The sequence below is a fragment of the Peromyscus californicus genome, unplaced genomic scaffold (assembly GCF_007827085.1).
Source record: "Peromyscus californicus insignis strain IS unplaced genomic scaffold, ASM782708v3 Scaffold_4__1_contigs__length_199733344, whole genome shotgun sequence".
Lineage (NCBI taxonomy): Eukaryota > Metazoa > Chordata > Mammalia > Rodentia > Cricetidae > Peromyscus > Peromyscus californicus.
The window spans coordinates 183890791-183910778 of record NW_026294562.1 but is presented as its reverse complement, the minus strand read 5'-3'; the positions used below and the strand labels follow the sequence as shown (position 1 = coordinate 183910778).

General features: G+C 49.9%; 2 protein-coding genes across 5 annotated transcripts in view; both read right to left on the bottom strand.

Moving 5' to 3' along the window:
• Positions 1-631: 631 nt before the first annotated feature.
• Ppp6r1 (protein phosphatase 6 regulatory subunit 1) overlaps positions 632-19988 on the bottom strand; it is a 31293-nt gene continuing 11936 nt past the window's right edge. The window contains exons 17-23 of one of the 4 annotated variants that reach the window (XM_052712018.1): positions 18105-18238; positions 17879-18011; positions 17683-17753; positions 17494-17575; positions 16873-16983; positions 16720-16782; positions 632-695 (exon numbers count right to left, since the gene is read on the bottom strand). In XM_052712018.1, coding sequence (XP_052567978.1) covers positions 647-695; positions 16720-16782; positions 16873-16983; positions 17494-17575; positions 17683-17753; positions 17879-18011; positions 18105-18238 — 643 coding nt within the window. In that variant the 3' untranslated portion in view covers positions 632-646. Of the gene's footprint in view, positions 696-3436; positions 3930-15903; positions 16641-16715; positions 16783-16872; positions 16984-17493; positions 17576-17682; positions 17754-17878; positions 18012-18104; positions 18239-19988 lie in introns of those variants that run through there. The other 3 variants (XM_052712017.1, XM_052712019.1, XM_052712020.1) reach the window with 3 other exon arrangements.
• On the bottom strand, positions 11439-13757 carry Tmem86b (transmembrane protein 86B). The gene is made up of 3 exons (XM_052712032.1): positions 13707-13757; positions 13042-13288; positions 11439-12156 (listed from the first exon to the last, which is right to left on the bottom strand). Exons 1-3 carry the CDS (start codon positions 13755-13757, stop codon positions 11774-11776), a joined length of 681 nt encoding a protein of 226 aa, XP_052567992.1. The 3' UTR covers positions 11439-11773.

Genomic DNA, 19988 nt, shown 5'->3' with positions numbered 1-19988 from the left:
GCTGAGTTCTCACTCAGCCTCTTCAGCATGAAGGCAGCCATGGTTGGACTACTCAAACCATATGGCTTAAGCCAAATGTATAATCCCTTTTTATTTACTTTTTATTTATTTATTTATTTATTCATTCATTCTTTTGAAATTCTTTTTCACAGCATGCCCTCCCTCCTCTCCTTCTAGCCCTATCCCCACCTCCCCCTGCCCCCACCATCCACTCCTCCTCCATCTCTATTCAGAAAAGGATAGGTCTCCCATGGATATCAACAAAACATGGCATATCAAGTTGCAATAAGACTAAGCACCCCCTTCCTATTGAGGCTGGACAAGGCAACCCTGTAGGAGGAACAGGGTCCCAAAAGCCAGCAAAAAGAGTCAGAGACAGCCCCTGCTCCCACTGCACAGAGTCCCACAAGAAGACTTAGCTACACAGCTGTCACATATGTGCAGAGGGCTTAGGTCAGTCCCATGCAGGCTCCCTGGTTGTTGGTTCAGACTCTGTGAGTTCCTATGAGCCCAGGCTAGTTGGTTCTGTGGGTTTTCTTGTGGTGTCCTTGACCTCTCTGGCTCCTACACTCCTTCTTTCCCCTCTTCCACAGGATTCCCAGAGCTTTGCCTAATGTTTGGCTGTGGGTCTCTGTCTCTGTTTCCATCAGTTGCTGGATGAAGTCTCTCTGGTGACAACTGGGCTAGGCATCAATCTATGAGTACAGCAGAGTATTGTTAGGCATCATTAGGTTAACATGGTTTTTTTTTCCAGTACTGTTTGGTTCTATCCTAGGTCTCTGGGTCATCCAGCCTCTGGGTACTGGAGCTCCAGGCAGTGTCAGGGGTGGACTTACTCTCTTGGCATGGGTCTTAGGCTAGACCAGTCATTTGTTGGCCAGTCCCACAATCTCTGCACCACCCTTATTTATTCTTTTGGTTTTTCAAGACAGGGTTTCTCTGTGTAGCTCTGGCTGTCCTGGGACTCTCTGCAGACCAGGCTGGCCTCGAACTCAGAGATCCACCTGCCTCTGCCTCCCAAGGGCTGGGATTAAAGGCGTGCGTCACCACCACCCAGCTGGTAAATCCCCGCTCCCTTTTCTTTTTTTTTTTTTTCTTTTTTTTTTTATTTATTCTTCTCTCATACATTACATCCTGACCATAGTTTCCCCTCCCTCCATTCCTTCCAGTCCCTCTCACCACCTCCCCCAGATCCTCTCCTCCTCCATTTCCCTAAAAAAAAAAAAAAAAAAAAAAAAAAAAAAAAAAAAAAAGCAGGCCTCCCAGTGATATGCACCAAACATGGCATAACAATATACAATATACAATAAGATTAGGCTCAAACCCTCATATCAAGGCCAGAAAAGGCAACTCAGTAGGAGGAAAGGGTCCCAAATAAGAGCCAGAAACATCCCTCACTGCCGATGCTGGGAGTTCCACAAGAAGACCAAGCTACACAGCCATAATATATATGCAGAGGACCTATCTCAGACCCATACAGGGTCCGTGTTTGTCGATTCAGTCTCTGTGAGCCCCTGTGAGCCCTGCTTAGTTGATTCTGTGGGCCATTTTTTGTGGGGTCCTCTACAACCCTGGCTCCTACAATCCTTCGTCCTCCTCTTCTGTGGGGTTCCCCTGGCTCTGCCTAGTGTTGGCCGGGGGGTCTCTGCATCAGCTCCTATCCTTGTTGGAGGAAGCCTCTCTGATGACTATTGGGCTAGGTACCGATCTATTAGTATAGCAGAACATAATTAGGAATCGTTTCATTGACTTTTTTCTTTCTTGCCAGTCTTGTTTGGTTCTATCCTAGGTCTCCGGGCTGTCCGGCCCCTGGTTCCTGGCCATCCAGGCAGTGTCAGGCATGGGCTCCCTCTTTTGGCATGGGCCTCAGGTCATTGGTTAGCCTCTCCCACAAGTTCTGTGCCACCATTACCCCAAGCACATCTTGCAGGCAGGGCAGTTTGTAGGGCAAAGGTTATGTGGCTGAGTTGATGTCCCTTTCCCCCTGACAGAAGTCTTGCCTGGTTATAAATGACCAGTTCGGGCTCTGTATCCCCCATTAGTAGGAGACTTCACTAGGGTCATTCTCCTAGATTCCAGGGAATTTGCACACTAGGTTTCTACATCATTCCCCCAAATGTCCCTCAAATCCAGTCATCTCTCCCAGTTCTCACACACACACACACACACACACACACACACACACACACACACACACACACACACACACACACAAACCCGGCTGATCCCTCCTGTTCCCATCCCTCACCCACCCCAAGTACACCCGCAAAAATCCCTTCTATCTCCCCTTCTCAGGGAGATCCATGTGTCCCTCCTTGTTACTTAGCCTCTCTGGGTCTGTAGAGAGTAGCATGGATATCATTGACTTAACAGTTAATATCCACTTGTGAGTACATACTATGTTTGTCTTTCTGGGTCTGGTTTATCTCACTTAGGATGATTTTTTTCCTAGTTCTATCCCTTTGCCTGCAAATATCATGATGCCATTGTTAACAGCTGAATAATAACCCATTGTGTAAATATAATTTTCCTTATCCATTCTTCAGTTGAGGGACATCTGGGTTGTTTCCAGTTTCTGGCTATTATGAATAAAGCTGTAATGAACATGATTGAGCATGTGTCCTTGTGGTATTATTGAGCCTCCTTTGAGTATATGCCCAAGGATGGTATAGCTGGAGCTTGAGGTAGATCAATTCCCAATTTTTTGAGGAACCCCAATATTGATTTCCAAAGTGGCTGTACAAGTTTGCACTCCCATCAACCATGGGAGAGTGTTCCCCTTGCTCCACACCCTCTCCAGCATAAGCTGCCCACCTGTGGTTTTGATCACAGCCATTCTGACAGGTGTAAGGTGGTATCTCAGAGTCGTTGTGATTTGCATTTCCCTGATGACTAAGGATGTTGAACATACCTTTTAAGTGTTTCTCAGCCATTTGAGATTCCTCTATTGAAAATTCTGTTTAGATCTGTACCCCATTTTTAATTGGATTATTTGTTTGTTGATGTCTAATTTCCTGAGTTCTTTACATATTTTGGGTATCAGCCCTCTGTCAGATGTGGGGTTGGTAAAGATCTTTCCCATTCTGTAGGCTGCCATTTTGTCCTATTGATGGTGTCCTTTGCCTTACAGAAGACTTTCAGCTTCATGGGGTCCCAATAAATCCCCTTTTAGTATGTACCATTCTATCGTGTCTGTCCCTTTATAGAACCCTAATACACCCTGCTTCTTATTTCTCTTGACAGAGACGGCAAAATCCTGAGCCAAGGTATTTCCCTAGAAGCTGTAGTACGCAAAATGAGGGTTGAATCTAGGGCTAGAGAAGCACTCTACTGCTATCCCCCACCCCAGGCCCTTACTGGTGGCTGCTTGGGCAGCTGCTCTAACCACTGACAGGCCCTCAGTGGTGGAGTCTAAGAAAGCACACTACAGCTGAGCCAAGCTCTAATCCTCTTAATGTTCAAATCTCTTACATTTATTTTTGTGTATGTGTACCACATGCATGCCTGGCACCTGGAGAGGTCAGGAGAGGGCGTCAGATCCTCGGGTACCAGAGTTGTGAGCGTTTGTGGATTGTCCTGTGGGTGCTGGGAACTGAACCCAGGTCCTCTGTAGAAGCAGTCAGTGCTTTTAACCTCTGAGCCTTCCCTCCAGCCTCTAGTTTCGTTTGTTTTCCTTTGATATAAGGTTTCCCGAAGGTGCCCAGCCAGGCCTGGGGTTTGCATGCACCCTTCTGGCTCAGTCTTCTAAGCAGCTAGGATGACCGGCCTATCCCACCAGGCCCAGCACTCTATGTTGTTAAACATTCCAGCGGTGAAGACCTTTAAAGACTGGTGCCTAGCCCAGTTGCCATCAGAGAGGCTTCATCCAGCCACTGATGCAAACAGATGCAGAGACCCACAGCCAAACATTAGGCAGACCTGGGGAAATCCTGCAGAAGAGGGGTAAGAAGGATTATAGGAGCCAGAGGAGTCAAGGATGCCACAGGAAAACCCACAGAACAAACTAAGCAGGGCTCATAGGAGCTCACAGAGACTGAACCAACCACCAGGGAGCCTGCATGGGACTGACCTAGGCCCTCTGTACATATGTTACAGTTGTGTAGCTTGGTCTTCTTGTGGGACTCCTAACAGTGGGAGCAGGGGCTGTCCTTGAGTCTTGTGCTGGCTTTTGGGACCCTACTCCTCATACTGGGTTGTGTCATCCAGCCTTCAACTTGATATGCCATGTTTGGTCGATACCTATGGGAGGCCTGCCCTTCTCTGAGTAGATAAGGAGAGTGGATGGTGAGTGGGGCATAGAGGAGGTGGGGGGAGGGACTGGGAGGACAGGAAGGAGGGGAAACAGCAGTCGGGTTGTAAACTAAACAAACAAGACATTGAAAGCCAGGTGTGGTAGCACACCCCTGCCATCAACCCCAGCATTTGGGAGGTACAGGCAGGAAGACCAGGAGTCGAAGCCCAGCCTCAGCTAACATAGCAAGTTTGAGGTCAGTCTGGGATACGTAAAACTTGGTCCAATAGTGGCCATCACGGAAGACCACAGCTGGACACAATGCGAAGCCTCCATGGATAAATCGGCAGCACGGCTCCTGCATCTGGCTCAGGGAACATCATGGAGAGGGGGAGGGAAGACTGTGAGAGCCAGAGGACCAGGAAGTCTGCTGCAAAACACACTCCGAGAAATGGGGGACACCTCACATGATCTCACCCCTAGACAAAGAACTATGGGCAACTAATGACTCCTGGGAGAGAGAGAGAAAGAGCCCCTTACTGGTTCTTCTAGACAAAGAACTATGGGCAACTAATGACTCCTGGGAGAGAGAGAAAGAGCCCCTTACTGGTTCTTCTATACAAAATGTTCAACCCTGAAACCATATACACAAAAAGACTCAGCAGATTCTATTTATGTATTTGTGCATATGTAGACATATAACAATGTAGATAACAATACTAATCCAAGAAAAAGAGTCTATCAGTTTGAGAGTGAGGCGATGAAAAGGGTAAAGTGAGTGTGTGTGTGTGTGTGTGTGTGTGTGTGTGTGTGTGTGTGTGTGTGTGCTTGTCATGGCACAGCTGTGGAAGTCAGGGGATTAATTCGTAGAGACAGTTGTTTATTCACCTTCCTGTGGCTTGCATGGATCGAACTCAGACTGCCACGGCTGAGCAGCAAGCCCCTTTACCCACTGTTATTTTAATTTTTGGTTTTTGTGAGTCTCAAGGTGTAGCCCTGCTAGCTTGGAATTCTGTGTGTAGAACAGGCTGACCTTGAACTCACTGGCAATCTTCCTGTCTCTGCCTCTTGAGGGCTGAGGTTACAGGCATGCACCACCATACAGAGCTATTCTATTTATTGTTGTTTCCCCCATTTCCTTCCTTCCTTCCTCCCTTCCTCCCTTCCTTCCTTCCTTCCCTTCTTTCTTTTTTCTTTTCCTCGTGACAGGATCCTCTATAGTTCAGGCTGGCCTTGAACTCACAATGTAGTTTAGTTGGCAGAGTGCTTGTCCACATGCACCAAGCTGTGGGTTTGACTCCCAGTACTACATAAACTGGGGACCATAATGTCTGTAATCTCAGTAACTGGGAAGTACAGAGAGAGAATCAAAGGTCAACATCATCTTCAGCTATATATCAAGTTCAAAGGTGGCTTGGGATACTAAAGAGATATACATACTCATGTGCACACACACACACACACACACACACACACACACACACACGTGCGTACTCCGTGCGTGCACACATATACACAGGAGGGGGGGAGGGAGGAAGAGAGGGAGGGAAGGAAGGAGGGAGGAAGAAAATGAAAATGAAAATGAGCAACTTAAGGGTTCCTCTGGCCCAGTTTCAAGGGAGTCCCCGGTGACGGGAAAGGGGCGGCAGCCAGAGCAGCTCCATCTGTGGCAGTGGACACTTGTGGCGGGGCTTGGTCACATTTTTGTGGATGAGGAAGCAGAGAGAATGGGATAGGAAGGAGGGTCCCGCCCACCTCCACCAGCAAGACCCAACACCCTGCTCCCCAAAACAGTGTCACCAGTTGAGGGCACTTAAATACATGATCCTGTGAGGAACATTTCACATTCAAACAAACCACAACAACTAATATTTTTAAAAAAATACACAGACGGAGGGGCTGGAGAGATAGTTAAGAGTGTGTGTTGATTTTCTGTTTTGTTTGTTTGTTTGCTCTTTTTAGAGGCAGGGTCTTGATTGCCCTGGAAAGTCGCTATGTTGACTGGCCTTGAACTCACAGAGATCCACCTGCCTCTGCACCCCCCAAGTGCTGGGATTAAAGGCGTGTACTGCTACGTGTACTATTCTTATAGAGGATCTGAGCATGGCTCCCAGCACTTACATGGAGTGCTGCCTGGATCATCTTTGGACACTTGCACTTATGTGCATGTGCATACACACACACACACACACACACACACACACACACACACACACACACGCGCGCGCGCGCACACACACAGGAACGTGGGGAAAAACAAAACGTGCAGGTAAGTTAGTGAGGCTTTGGGAAACCGGCACACTGGTAGAAACATTAAGTGGTGCGGCTGCTGGGGGAATCATATAACAGCTCCCCAAGGAATTAAAATTGAACTAGCAGGCCGGAGAGGGTCAACGGTAAATTACCTGCTGGGCAAGCATGAAGACCCGAATCCCATCTCCAGCACCCACTAACAGCAGGTGGTGCACACAGGAGTACACACACATCTGTAACCCCAGCTCTGGGGTGGTAGAGACGGAATTCTGGGGCTTGCTGACCACCCAGTCTCAACCATGAGTTCTACGTTCAATGAGAGATGGGGGATGAGCTTAAGAGATGGCTCAGTGGTTAAAGAGCTCTCACTGCTCTTGCAGGAGACCTGGGTCCTGGTCATTGCAACCACACAGTGGCCCACACATGCCTTAACTCCAGTTCTGGGGAATCGGATGCCCTCTTCTGACTTCTGCTGGCACTGCAGACGTCCGGGGTGGATGAGGTAGGGATAGAGAATGCACATGTATGAAATTGTCAAATAATACATAAAAGACAAAAAAAAAATCTTACTTTGCGAAAAATGTATTTTAAAAAAAGTACCTAGAATAGTGGAACTTACAGAGGTAGGAAAGAAGAATGGGATACTGTTTAATGGTTATAGAATTTCAGTTTTTAACTGGTTACAAGCTCTTACCTGTAACCCTAGCACTTAGGAAGCTGAGGCACAGACCTGCTGCCAGCTTGACCTACATGGACTACGCAGTGAATCTGAGATCAGCCTAGACGAGAGAGTGAGGTCCAGTCTTAGATACAAAACAGGTGGAGAGGTAAAGCACTTGCAACATATGTACAAGAGCCAGAGTCCAGATCCTCAGAATCCACAGAAAAGGTGGATTCTGGTGGTTATGGCAGCTTGACTGTAATCCCAACAGGCCAGAAGCAGACGAGACATGTTGCATCTGGATCAAGCTGACTAGCCAGAGGAGTCAGAACAGCCAACTGGAGTTCAGCAAGAGATCCCGCCTCAATAAATGAGGCTGACAATGATTGAAAAAGACACTTGGTGCCTAGGACCTTGGGCCTCTGGTGGGAGCACAAAGGTCTTTGAACTCATAGACAGCACCAGGGAAACCAGGAATGTTAAACATGCAGGGCTGGGGGCTGGAGAGATGGCTCAGTGGTTAGGAGCACTGACTGTTCCGCTAGAGGACCCAGGTTCAATCCCCAGCACCCACATGGCAGCTCACAACGGTCTGTAACTCTAATTCCTGGGAATCCAATGCTCTCATATGGACACACATGCACACCAATGCAAATAAAATTAGTATTTGAGCCGGGCGGTGGTGGCGCACGCCTTTAATCCCAGCACTCAGGAGGCAGAGCCAGGCGGATCTCTGTGAGTTCGAGGCCAGCCTGGGCTACCAAGTGAGTCCCAGGAAAACGCGCAAAGCTACACAGAGAAACCTTGTCTCGAAAAACCAAAAAAAAAAAAATTAAAAAAAAATTAGTATTTGAAAGACAAAACAAAACAAACAAAAAAACAAAAAACATGCACGGTTGTCTTTTCAAGGAAAAGATGTATAACCTGTTTTCTGCCCAGAAGGCTGGGAACAGAGGTGGCTAATAGCTTAGGTGATCCTTGGTCTATCTGTAGGGCCAGACCATATCAAACTCCCTCAAGCATGACTGGAGGCAGCTAATAGTCTAGGTGGCACATGTGTGTTATCTATATGGCCAGGGGCCCCCCCAAGCTCCCACAGCCAGGATCAGAGGTCACTAATAGCCCAGATGACCTCTACACTATCTGCATGACCTAGACCATATCAGATCCTCCCGTAGACCTTTAATACATGTTAGCCTATCTCTAGAATCCATCTTCATGGAAGAAACGACATGTACTTTGAGTTTCAAGGTAATTATGCCTCCTTGCGCACAGGGGTTTGTGTTACACCAGGAACTTTTTTTTTTCAAATTGTACTGTACTTAAATAATACCTGAAATAAACTGCCTGGGGTCAGGGCCTAGAAGTCTGAACCAACACCAGCAACTGAGCTGAACCGGATTTCCTCCTTGTTTCATGTGGATCATTATTCTGCCGGCCATAGTGTTTGCAGAGCCCCTCACAGGCCTCAAGCATGCAGCATACACACGCACTCACATCTAGACATGTGAACACATACGCACATGCATGCACATACATACTCACAAAAAGGTGAAATAAAGCACTTACTACCAACCCTAATAAGCCGAGCTCCACATAGTGGGAGGGAAGAACACACTCACTCAGTTCTCCTTCCATTCCACTTGAGATCAAATATGCTGTGCAGCCCTAAACACGCTACGGAGTCAATGAGCTGAGCTTCTGATGCCCCCGTCTCCGCCTCCCAAGTGTTAGGGTCATGTTCGCACTATCATGCCAAGTTTATGCACAGTGCTGAAGACTGCACTCTACTGAGCTACACCCCAGCCCAACTTCAGTTTTTTGAAAGAGGGTCTAACAAAGCATCCCAGGCTGCCCTGGAACTCATTATGAAAGCCAGGCTGGCGTCCAACGGCTGGCCCCCTTGCTTCAGCCTCTCAAGGGCTGTACCACAAACATTCATCCCACATAGCAGCTTTTGTGTCGTTGTCTTTGTAATGGGTCCCGAAGGGGTGTCGTGGACGCAGAAGTCATGCTTCTGCTATCACGATCACTAAAGGCACAGTAAAAACGAAGCAGTGGAGTCAGGTGTTGAACCTCACGCATTCTGACACAGAACAGTTGGCCCAGATATGGGAGGTGGCTTGCCAAGGTCACACTGCTGATGAGGGCCATCCCTAAGCGCTTACTTCCTACTCTACACCCATCTATTGCGACCTGTCCTCCCCGAGGTCCTTCTATCGCCACTTCTCTGACACTGTGACTACAGTGGGTTATGTTCCCTAAAAAGCTGTCTTGCTAGCCGGGCGGTGGTGGCGCACGCCTTTAATCCCAGCACTCAGGAGGCAGGGCCAGGCGGATCTCTGTGAGTTCGAGGCCAGCCTGGTCTACAGTGAGTTCCGGGACAGGCACCAAAAATACACAGAGAAACCCTGTCTCAAAAAACAAAAAAACAAAACAAAAAAAGCTGTCTTGCAGAGGATGCAGCTCACTTGTGGAGTGCTCGCCTAGCATGCACAAAGCCCTGGATGCCATCCCAACATTGCGCAAACGTACACACAAGTCATTCTAGCACCTAAGAGGTGGAGGCAGGAGCACCAGAGTTCAAGGCCATCTTCAGCTACACAATGAGTTCAAAGACTGCCTGGGCTACCAGACACTGAGTCAAAAGGGGTGTGTGGGGGGGTGTTGGTTAAACAGCGCTGCTCCTGGCTGGCCGCTGCCCGCAGTGGCCATGCCGGCAGAGGAGATTGCTGGTCTGAAGAATCACAGGCCATGGTTACCTTTTTAGAGCTTTATGGGGGGGGGGGGGCAGAAAGAGAGAGAAAAAGAGAGGGAGAGGACAGACGGAAGGAGCGGAAAGGAAAGAGAAGGACGCACAGAGGGCCCACCCGCTTTTTAGGCTGGGACGCCGCCGTCCCAGGCTGATGACGTAATTAAGGACAAAATCCTTACAGGGTGGAGCAGGTAAACAGACAGGTTGGTAGAGTGCTTGCTATATAAGCATGAGGACCTGGGTTTACAATCCCACTGGTGGAGACAGGAGGATCCCTTGGGCTCATTGACCACCCAGCCTATCTCCATCAGTGGGACTATAAATACATGTACATGCTTCCATGCCTGATAGTTCATGTGGGTTATAAAAAATGTCACTGGAGGTTGACCTCTGGCCAACACACACACCCACACTCACACTCCCCCAACCTATAACCCCAGTATATACATACAAATAGTAATAAAACTTTTCTAGCTGGAAAGGATGTGATCAGGCACCAGGCCTGAATCACGGGGATTAATCAAGACATTTGCTGAGGCAGGTACTGAGGCAGGATAGTGAATTTGAGACCAGGTTAGGGTTACATGATAAAATCTTGTCTGAAAAGACATGTTTAAGGGCCAGAGCATCAAATAACTCAGCAGTCCAGAGTGCTTGTTATGCGTTGATTTTTGAGTCCAAGGCCAGCCTGGGTTACAAAGTGAGAAAAGAAAAGAAAAAGAGAAAAGAGAAAGAAAGAAAACGTTTGGGGGATGGAGATGACTAAGAATGCATACTTCTCAAGTTGAGGCAGGACTAAGCTCTCCCCCCCCCCCCCCCCCCCCCCCCCGCATCAAGGCCATGCTTTGTTGACTTACCCTTTCTGAAGAGTGGATGGGGTGGGGGGTAAGAAGGAGATGGGGGGAGGAAACAGGAGGAGAGGAGGGAGGGGAAACTGTGGTTGGTAATAAATTTTAAAAATGAATCATTAAAAAACAAGAAAAAGAATGCATACTTCTCTTGCAAAGGTCCCAGACCCCTCATCAGGCAGCTCACAACTGCCTGTAATGCCTGTAATGCAGATCCAGGGGGCCTGACACCTCTGGCCTCCACAGGTCACTCCTGTGTACATACCTAACACACGGACACCAGCATGCGCAATTCAATGTATATGTGTACATATGTGTCTGTGCGTGTACACACACACACTGAACGAGGACTTGCCGTACAATCAAAGGGGTCGGAGTTCAAACCCCTAAACACACGTCTACAACCCCAGCTCTAAGGGCAGACAGGATTACCAGGGTTTGTTGGCTTATGGCCTAGCTAAAAAACCGCAAGCCGCAAGTTCGGGAAGAGAGGTCCTGCCTCAAACAAGTGGGCAGTGAGATGACACCAGTCGTCCTCTTCTGACTTCAGTGGGAGCATTCAGATATGCACATCTGCACACACGTGTGTACCCACCCACACCCAAATAATCTTCAAAAGGAAAAAGCAGCCATGCTTGCTGTAATGAACAGTCATCCCTACACATTCCTCCCAAATAATGGCGACACTGATGTTCCAACACTCGTTTTACTCCAGCAGCTAGGATCGTATTTGAGGCAGTGTGGAGGGGCAGCTGGACAGGGAAGGCTGACTGGGAAAAGGAAACAGGCATGGGGAGGGGAAGATGTAGATTGGGTTGGAAGGGCCTGGAATCCACCATCAGAAGCCAGGGAAGGCAGCTTGATCTCAGTGGTAGATTTGAAATTCTGCCAACAGTATGCAGATGTTTCGAGATGGTCAAGTATCTGCAGGCACATGACCGGAAGCATCCACTTGCCGGGCTGGGTCAATGTGAAAAGCCAAGGTCCTTATGGGAGAGGGGCCACCGGGCTGTCTGGGTCCTGCATTAGTGCGTTTTGAGCCCTGGGTTCCTGAAGGCTGACAGGGTGATAAGGAGCTGGGCTGCATAGTAGGTGCTCATGGTCATTAGGCGGGCAAAAGGTAAGGAGTTGACGAAAGTGTTCCAGGCCAGCACACCATCGGAGATTGTGAAGAGCACACCGCCCCAGCCAGCACTCCCACCCCAGACAAGGCTGCGCCACAGCATGGAGCTCAGGATCAGGCCATAGGCCAACACGGGAAGGACCATGTCCAGCTCAAGGTATGGCAGGATGGAGCTGTAGTATACGAGCGAGGCCAGGATGATGTACAGCAGCAATCCGGGCTGCAGGGGGGACAGGCCAAAAGCCCAGAGGTAGAATAAATGGGCAGCAGAGAAGGCAGCCATGCCTGAGGGAGAGAGGTATGAGCACCCAGTGAGGTAGGGGTGGGTGCCCAGTGAGGCGGGAGTTGGCCTCCTGCTTCTCACTGTTGTCTCGGCCACCACCAGACCTAAAGGAACAATGTCCCCAAAGTACCAGCTCCACCCGCCCCATGGCCATGGCACTATCATATTCTACTGAGACTATAGCACCCCTTTTCCTGGTGGGTTTCCACTTGCTTTCCGTCCTTGGGTGTTCTATCAGCTCCCAGGGCAATGGGAATGGCCTTCAAATTCATGCTGTCATGTGCTTGCTCTGTCCAAGTGTCCATCAACTCCAAATTGTGTTTTGGGAAGCCCTACACCCTTGTTTTAGCAACCACTCTACTCCAGCCAGACTGGTCCATTTGGGCAGAGTAACTCACATGCTATTACCCCAGGTCCTGTCCACACACTGTTCTCATGCCCAGGATGGCCACTCTCCCCACATGCACACACATCCTTGAAGAAGACGCCTCAATACCAAGTGTGGTAGGGAAATTTCTGTATATTCCCGTAAAGCTGGCACTTGAGAAAGCAAGCTCAGGCAGGAGGACCCAGCGTCTCCGGCCATTCAGACCAGCCTGGACTAGGGATGTCCTAGGAACAGCACCCTGCCGCCCACACCCCCTCAGCCATGCTGCTCTTGACTTTTCCCACACTAGCCCTTCCAATCAACTAGCCCGACCCCGAGCCCCTGGATGGACTGTGAGCTGCTGGCCACTCAGCACTGCCCCCTAGTGTCTCGGGATCATAGCCTACTTCAGCCCAGTGGATTCTAGGGGAAGCAGCTCCTTGTAACCCAAAGCACCTTGTCCCCCAGCACTGACTCCACTCCACCAGCCCTAGATGTAATGTCACAGGGTCCTGCTCACCATAAAGGAAAGCTTCAGGCCAGATGAGGCAGGCATCTCCCACAGCAGAACACACAAGAGCTCCCTGGAGGAGCCAGGAGTAGCTTCCACCAGGGGCCACAGCCCACAGGAACACAACCAGGCAGAGGATGGGCAGGCACTTGACCAGGGCACTGACCCAGGAAGGCTGGTCCTCAGGAATCCAGAGGAGGAAGTAGACTGAGCAGGTAAGGATGAAGGGGGCCAGCCACCTGCGGACCTGTGGGTGCTTCAGGAGAGGGAAGCTGCTCAGGCTCCCACACTCAGCCCAGTCCTCAGGTAGGGGTCACAGCAAGGATGGTGGGAAATGTCTGTCATTCCAGTACTTAAGAGATGGAGACAGGAGGACACTGGGCTCAAGACCAGTCTAGGATCTACAGTGAGGCCTATTTTAACACCTGTCCCTCATACCACCCTCATGCCAGGACCCAAGGTGTGTCCAGGCTGGACTTTAGGGACCACAATCTTTAGTCACTTTGGTATTTTTTTGTCACTCATGTCTCCTGCAAGGACAAAACCACAGTACCTTAGAACCCAGACTCCTGGGGGACAGGGGACCCCAATCAACTCACCACACAGAGAATGACAGGCCCTAGGGTTGCCCACGTTCCCAGGCTGGAACCCACCCCCACCTTACAGGTTCTCACTTGGTCTGAGAAGAGTGTCTTCAGGGGCAGCCCTTCTTTTCTAGTATCCATGTTGAGTGGTGTCTATTTAGGAACCAGTGGCTTCAGAGGGCAGAGGGGAAGCCCTGTAAGGTTACACATTAATTCAAGTGTCCTATGGACTCTGGGACTGATAACAGGGCTCACCCAAGGCCTGCTCTTGTCTGGCACTTGCTGATAAAGTGCCCATCAGGACTCAAGGGTCCCTCCACCCTTCACAGCCTCTCCCCCAGCACCTAGAAACCTAGCCACCTCCTCCTCTTATAGGCCAGCATAGGTGAGGCCCCCAAGTGGACCTCCCATTGTCTTGTGCCCAGCCAATGAGAAGGGACAATGCAGAGTTCCACAGAGGGGTACCTAGCCTACAACCGACCCTGAAGAACAGGAGGCAGCCAAGACTCCAGAGAGAAGTCCTGCCTTGTGCTTGATACCACCCAACTTCATCTCCTAGGGTGATTACTCCACTGCACACTCACTGTTCTTCATCTCCTAGGGTGGTTACTCCACTGCACACTCACTGTTCTTCATCTCCTAGGATGGTTACTCCACTGTACACTCACTGTTCTTCATCTCCTAGGGTGATTACTCCACTGCACACTCACTGTTCTTCATCTCCTAGGATGGTTACTCCACTGTACACTCACTGTTCATCTCCTAGGGTGATTACTCCACTGCACACTCACTGTTCTTCATCTCCTAGGGTGATTACTCCACTGCACACTCACTGTTCTTCATCTCCTAGGATGATTACTCCACTGCACACTCACTGTTCTTCATCTCCTAGGGTGGTTACTCCACTGCACACTCACTGTTCTTCATCTCCTAGGATGGTTACTCCACTGTACACTCACTGTTCTTCATCTCCTAGGGTGATTACTCCACTGCACACTCACTGTTCTTCATCTCCTAGGATGATTACTCCACTGCACACTCACTGTTCTTCATCTCCTAGGGTGATTACTCCACTGCACACTCACTGTTCTTCATCTCCTAGGATGGTTACTCCACTGCACACTCACTGTTCTTCATCTCCTAGGATGATTACTCCACTGCACACTCACTGTTCTTCATCTCCTAGGGTGATTACTCCACTGCACACTCACTGTTCTTCATCTCCTAGGATGGTTACTCCACTGCACACTCACTGTTCTTCATCTCCTAGGGTGATTACTCCACTGCACACTCACTGTTCTTCATCTCCTAGGGTGATTACTCCACTGCACACTCACTGTTCTTCATCTCCTAGGGTGATTACTCCACTGCACACTCACTGTTCTTCATCTCCTAGGATGATTAATCCACTGCACACTCACTGTTCTTCATCTCCTAGGATGGTTACTCCACTGCACACTCACTGTTCTTCATCTCCTAGGGTGATTACTCCACTGCACACTCACTGTTCTTCATCTCCTAGGGTGGTTACTCCACTGCACACTCACTGTTCTTCATCTCCTAGGATGGTTACTCCACTGCACACTCACTGTTCTGCAGCATCCCTGTAGAGCACAGGTGCCTACTGGGTGCCAAGTGCCCAGCTCACTACTAGGTTCCTTAACAGGCATACTTCATTGTATGCCTACTCTCAAGGCAGCTCCCTGCCTCCTATCCCACCGTTTTGTTTTGTTTTGGTTTTATTTTTGGTTTTGTAAGACAGGGTTTCTCTGTGTAGCCCTGTCTGTCCGGAACTCGCTTTGTAGACTAGGCTACAACTCATGTAGGTCGCCTGCCTCTGCCTCCTGAGTGCTGGGACTAAAGGTGTGCACCACCATGCCCAGCGCTTCCTATGCCCTTAACGGCTAGAAGCCAGCTCCAAGGTCCAGGGCCCTTGTTCTTCCCAGCAGGTCTCAGCTGGAGGGCAGAGGAAGGGGCTGTCGGCTGACTCAGCACAGCTCCTACCCTGATCTGCACTGCAAAACTGGGCCAAGGGGGTACTCATCAGGATGAGGATCCCAAAGTGCTAACTCAACAAGACCTGATGTTCTGCCTGGTAAGCATAAGCATTCCCCACTACACACACACACACACACACACGCACACACACACACACACACACACACACACACACACACACTCACTCACTCACCAGTGGAGTCCCAAGAGAATGTAGTTCTCTCTAGGCCATGTGGAGCAGATTAACCCAACCCTGAGTCCCAGAACTCAAGGTCTGACACCAGAAATCTTCAGCTGTCTTCCTTTATTTATATTTGCAGTATGAAACACAAGCTCTGCACACATACTTGCACACTCACGCCAGCCTGGGGGAAGGAGCTGGGACAAGGCCACTTGGCAGCAGTGCTGGGACCCTCAGGGCATTGGGCACCCAGAATCCCCGGTTCTGGGCCTCTGGGGATGTTGCCAGGGAAGCCCTGCTCCCTGGGGCCAGGGGCCAGATGCCTGGTCGAAGTGCAAGGTCTGAACAAATGCATGGCCATATGGGCCTAATGCCCTCTGTTACACCCCAAGGTGGTCCTGAGTGAAAGGCTGGGTGTAAGCATCTGCACCAGAGCACAGGTCAGCGGCCTCAAACCCCAGCGCCAGTCCCTTGCTGGGACAGACGGGGAGGTTGTGCTTCAGAACCGCTGACCCGGTTATTGTCCTGGCTTCCTTTCTTACTCCTCCTTCAATATATATATATATATATAATATATAATATACGTTTCTCTCTCTCTCTCTCTCCCCTTTCTCTCTATGTGACTATCTTTATTCTAGGAGACAAAGCTCCATAGTTTCTCTTCTCAGTGCAAATGGGGGTGGGTGAGGGCATCTCCCTGGCACCAGCCTCCTTTGGAGTCCAGAGGAGAGAATGTAGGATATGGTATACTGGGGTAGAGGGCCACCAAAGGACCCATCCTGCCCCACTGGGGGATTCCATGGGAAGGACAGAGGATTTGGCCACCGCTGCCACTAGGCAGCTACCTGGAAACAGAGGGAGACACTTGTGAGGGTCCAGTGACCCCCATCTTGCCCAACCACCCCAGGCTATAGGCACACTCACTGGGAACCCGATGAAACAGGCCCTCCTGGGGTAGAGCCATTGGGCATCTCGAGGGCCTGGGCACTGTCAGGACAGAAAGAAGAGCTGGAGGTTACTTCTTGCCCCTCTAGTCTTGCCCCATCCACCCAACACCTCCCAGAGAGGCTAACTCACCTCTGGCTTTGGGGAAGCCCCAAAGGTTCTGGGCTCTTTTCCCCCTCCACGGTCTGGGGGGACTGGTGGGCCTCGAAGGCTGGGACAGAGGTAGAGGGGTCTCTGGTTGCACTGTGGGTAAGACAAGTTTGACTACTGTTAGATGCTCCCAGGGCTCTGCCTGCCTGAAGACACCCGTCTCTCCAGAAGGGACCTCAGGGGAGGACAGAGCTGGAGAGCAGAGACTTCAGAACAGGAAAGCCTATGAGCATACAGATGGCAGAGCAAGATGGGGCTGCAGAGCTGCCGGGGGAGAGCCAGGCCTCCCCCACTTTCTATCTGGCAGCTCTCAGTGGCCATCCCCACTTCAGGAAATGCTTGTGGTGCCATGCACATTCCTGCTTCTTGTGGTCCCTGATCCTCCTGGAAGCCGATCTCACCTCTGGGGTCACAAGAGCCCTATGTGTCGTTGTCTAAAACATTTAATTATTAAAAGGAATGGACACAGGGGCATAGTAGCTCAAGGTAGAGCTTGGTGCTGAGGACAACTAGGGACAAGAGCCCAGCATCCGCTCAGCGGGGAGTCTGGGCTTCCCCTACCCCACCTCCAGCAAACAGCTCAGATGGGACACCAATGGTCACCTGTCCAAGGAGCTAGGGGCAGAGCGCATCCCGTGCAGAGTGGCCTGGACATCCGCAACACTAACCAAGGCCTGGCAGGGGGCTGTGGAAGGAGAGATGGGCCACGTCTCAGCTGTCACTGTCCAGCAAGCTGAGGCATGGCCTTGCTGCTGTCCCAGTGCCCTTATGGGAAAAGTATGGTTGGCTCACCCAAGGGCTCTGCTACTTTGCTGCTATCTGTGACTTCCTGAGGTGCTGAGGGGGGTGTGGGGTCCTGAGACCTAGAAGGTAAGAGAGGAGCTTGAAGGTTTGGCTGTGGTCACACCCAAGCCTAAGAGAGGACGAGGAGGTGGGAGTACCCCCCAGATGAGACCTGCACCCGCCTCCCTGCCCTGCTCATCCACACCTGAGCTGTGGGGCATCGTGGGCTGGAGGGCTGGTCAGGATCTGGGTGGAGGACATGTCTGCCTCCTTGGAAACTGAGGGTCCTGTTGGGGCATCCATAGGCACTGGGTCAAAGGTGGCTGTCCAACTTGGGCCTGTTGGCAGAGGTAAGAGAACATGGATAGAAGGTGAGCTTAAAGCAGGCAGACACTCCATGTACACCTGAGCACAAGCCACCAAACACGTACCAGAAGGCTGAGGGCTGGGGCTGGGGAAGGAGGAAGGGCTGGTCCTTCCAGAGATGGCCTGGCCAGCCCCCTCATCCTCATCCTCTTCTTCCTCATCCTCCTCGTCATCCTCGCTGTCTGTGCTTCCTCCACTCCTGCCTCAGACACCAACTCATTAGGAGAGCATATAGGGATAGCCTACCAACCCACTTCCCCAACCCCAGCCCAGAACCAGAGCAGATGACAACAAAAGATGGTGGGGAACAGAGGCCTCAGAGAGGTCCAGGAAACCAGGGGTATGAAAACGCTGGAGAAGTCTGAGTCACCGAGAACTAGACTCAGTCACACCCACAAGCAGAGATGAAGCACCAACTCTCAAGTCACCTCTGTCACCAGTGTCACCAAACACACAGGCCTGTCCACCCCTTGGGTCATCCCCAGAATACAAGATCTACTATGCCTTTCCTCCAGCTAGAAATGCCAGCAAACACCATTGCCATATCCTGAGAACAACACCTAGCACCCTTGGCTGTTCTAAAAATAGTCTGAATGCTTATGACACAGTGTGTAGCCATGAAGAAAATCCCAACTGCCTATACACACAAAGGAAGAAAGGATTAGGGTAACCCAAACTCAAAGAAAAAAAACACGTCATCTCTCCTATGCAGAGCCTACCTTCTAAAGCATATATGTAAACAGGTATAATAAATGTGAGTACAGTGTAACATTTAGAAAAGAGAGCAGCCGGGCGGTGGTGGTACACGCCTTTAATCCCAGCACTCGGGAGGCAGAGGCAGGCGGATCTCTGTGAGTTTGAGGCCAGCCTGGTCTACAGAGTGAGTTCCAGGAAAGGCGCAAAGCTACACAGAGAAACCCTGTCTCAAAAAACCAAAAAAAAAAAAAAAAAGAAAAGAGAGCAAAAGAGGGACTATTAGGTAATGAGGAAAGACAGAATGTAGGCAAAAAGGACCTGAGTCAGGAAGACGTTACAAATCTCTCTATTTTTGTCTGGTCTCAGCTTCATCACGGTTTGTCTTTCCCCCATGGTAGGCAGGTGAGCCCAGCGTTCTAGGTGTTGAAGTAGCAAGAACCATAAAATAAAGCAAGTGGCAGTAGTCGGGGTAAAACCCTAAGTGACGTGCCAGAGCTTCTGCATGTCCACGTACTGCACGGAGGAATTTCTCTGAGGTGTACAGAGTGGGGACTGGGGGACTTCCTTAAATCACTATGCAATGCTTTTATTTGTGAGTTCATTAGAATAAAGTGAAGAAAGGAAGAATACAAGAACACAGAAGCATAAACAGGTTGTGGTAGTGCCTGCCTGTGATCCCAGCACTCAGGAGGATCAGAAGTTCAAGGTCATCCTCAGATACACAGCAAGTTTAAGCCAGCCTGGGCTATATGACAATATGTCTCAACAACAACAACAACAACAATCTTGAGGTGGGGTAAAAAAAAGATAGAGAAGGCCGGGCGGAGGTGGTGCACGTCTTTAGTCCCAGCACTCAGGAGGGAGAGCCAGGCGGATATCTGTGAGTTCAAGGCCAGCCTGGTCTACAGAGCAAGATCCAGGACAGGCACCAAAACTACACAGAAAAATCCTGTCTCGAAAGGAAAAAAAAAAAAGAGAGAGAGAGGGCTTTTTTTTTTTAAACTAATACTAGATCCGCTACACTCTGTAAGGTGGCTCTGGGTATACACATAAGGAATCTAAGTCAGCATAGAACAAAGACACCTGTACAGTTGTTTATTACAACACTATTTACAATGCCGAGTTATAACATCAGCCTCAGTGTTCATCAACAGAGGACTAGACAAAATGTGATCTATACACAAAAAGAGGTTTGAGTTTTATTTAGCCATAAAGAATGAGATTATGATATTTGCAGGATAACAGAGACCATC

Bases quoted from the DNA above. Each gene is read 5' to 3' on its own strand.
- Tmem86b (XM_052712032.1), bottom strand. From the start codon at position 13,757: ATGGATACTAGAAAAGAAGGGCTGCCCCTGAAGACACTCTTCTCAGAC. The intron at 13,289-13,706 runs GTGAGAACCTGT...CCTCTCCTGAAG, and splicing joins AGACACTCTTCTCAGACCAA to CACCCACAGGTCCGCAGGTG. The intron at 12,157-13,041 runs GTGAGCAGGACC...TCTCTCCCTCAG, and splicing joins GCCTGAAGCTTTCCTTTATG to GCATGGCTGCCTTCTCTGCT.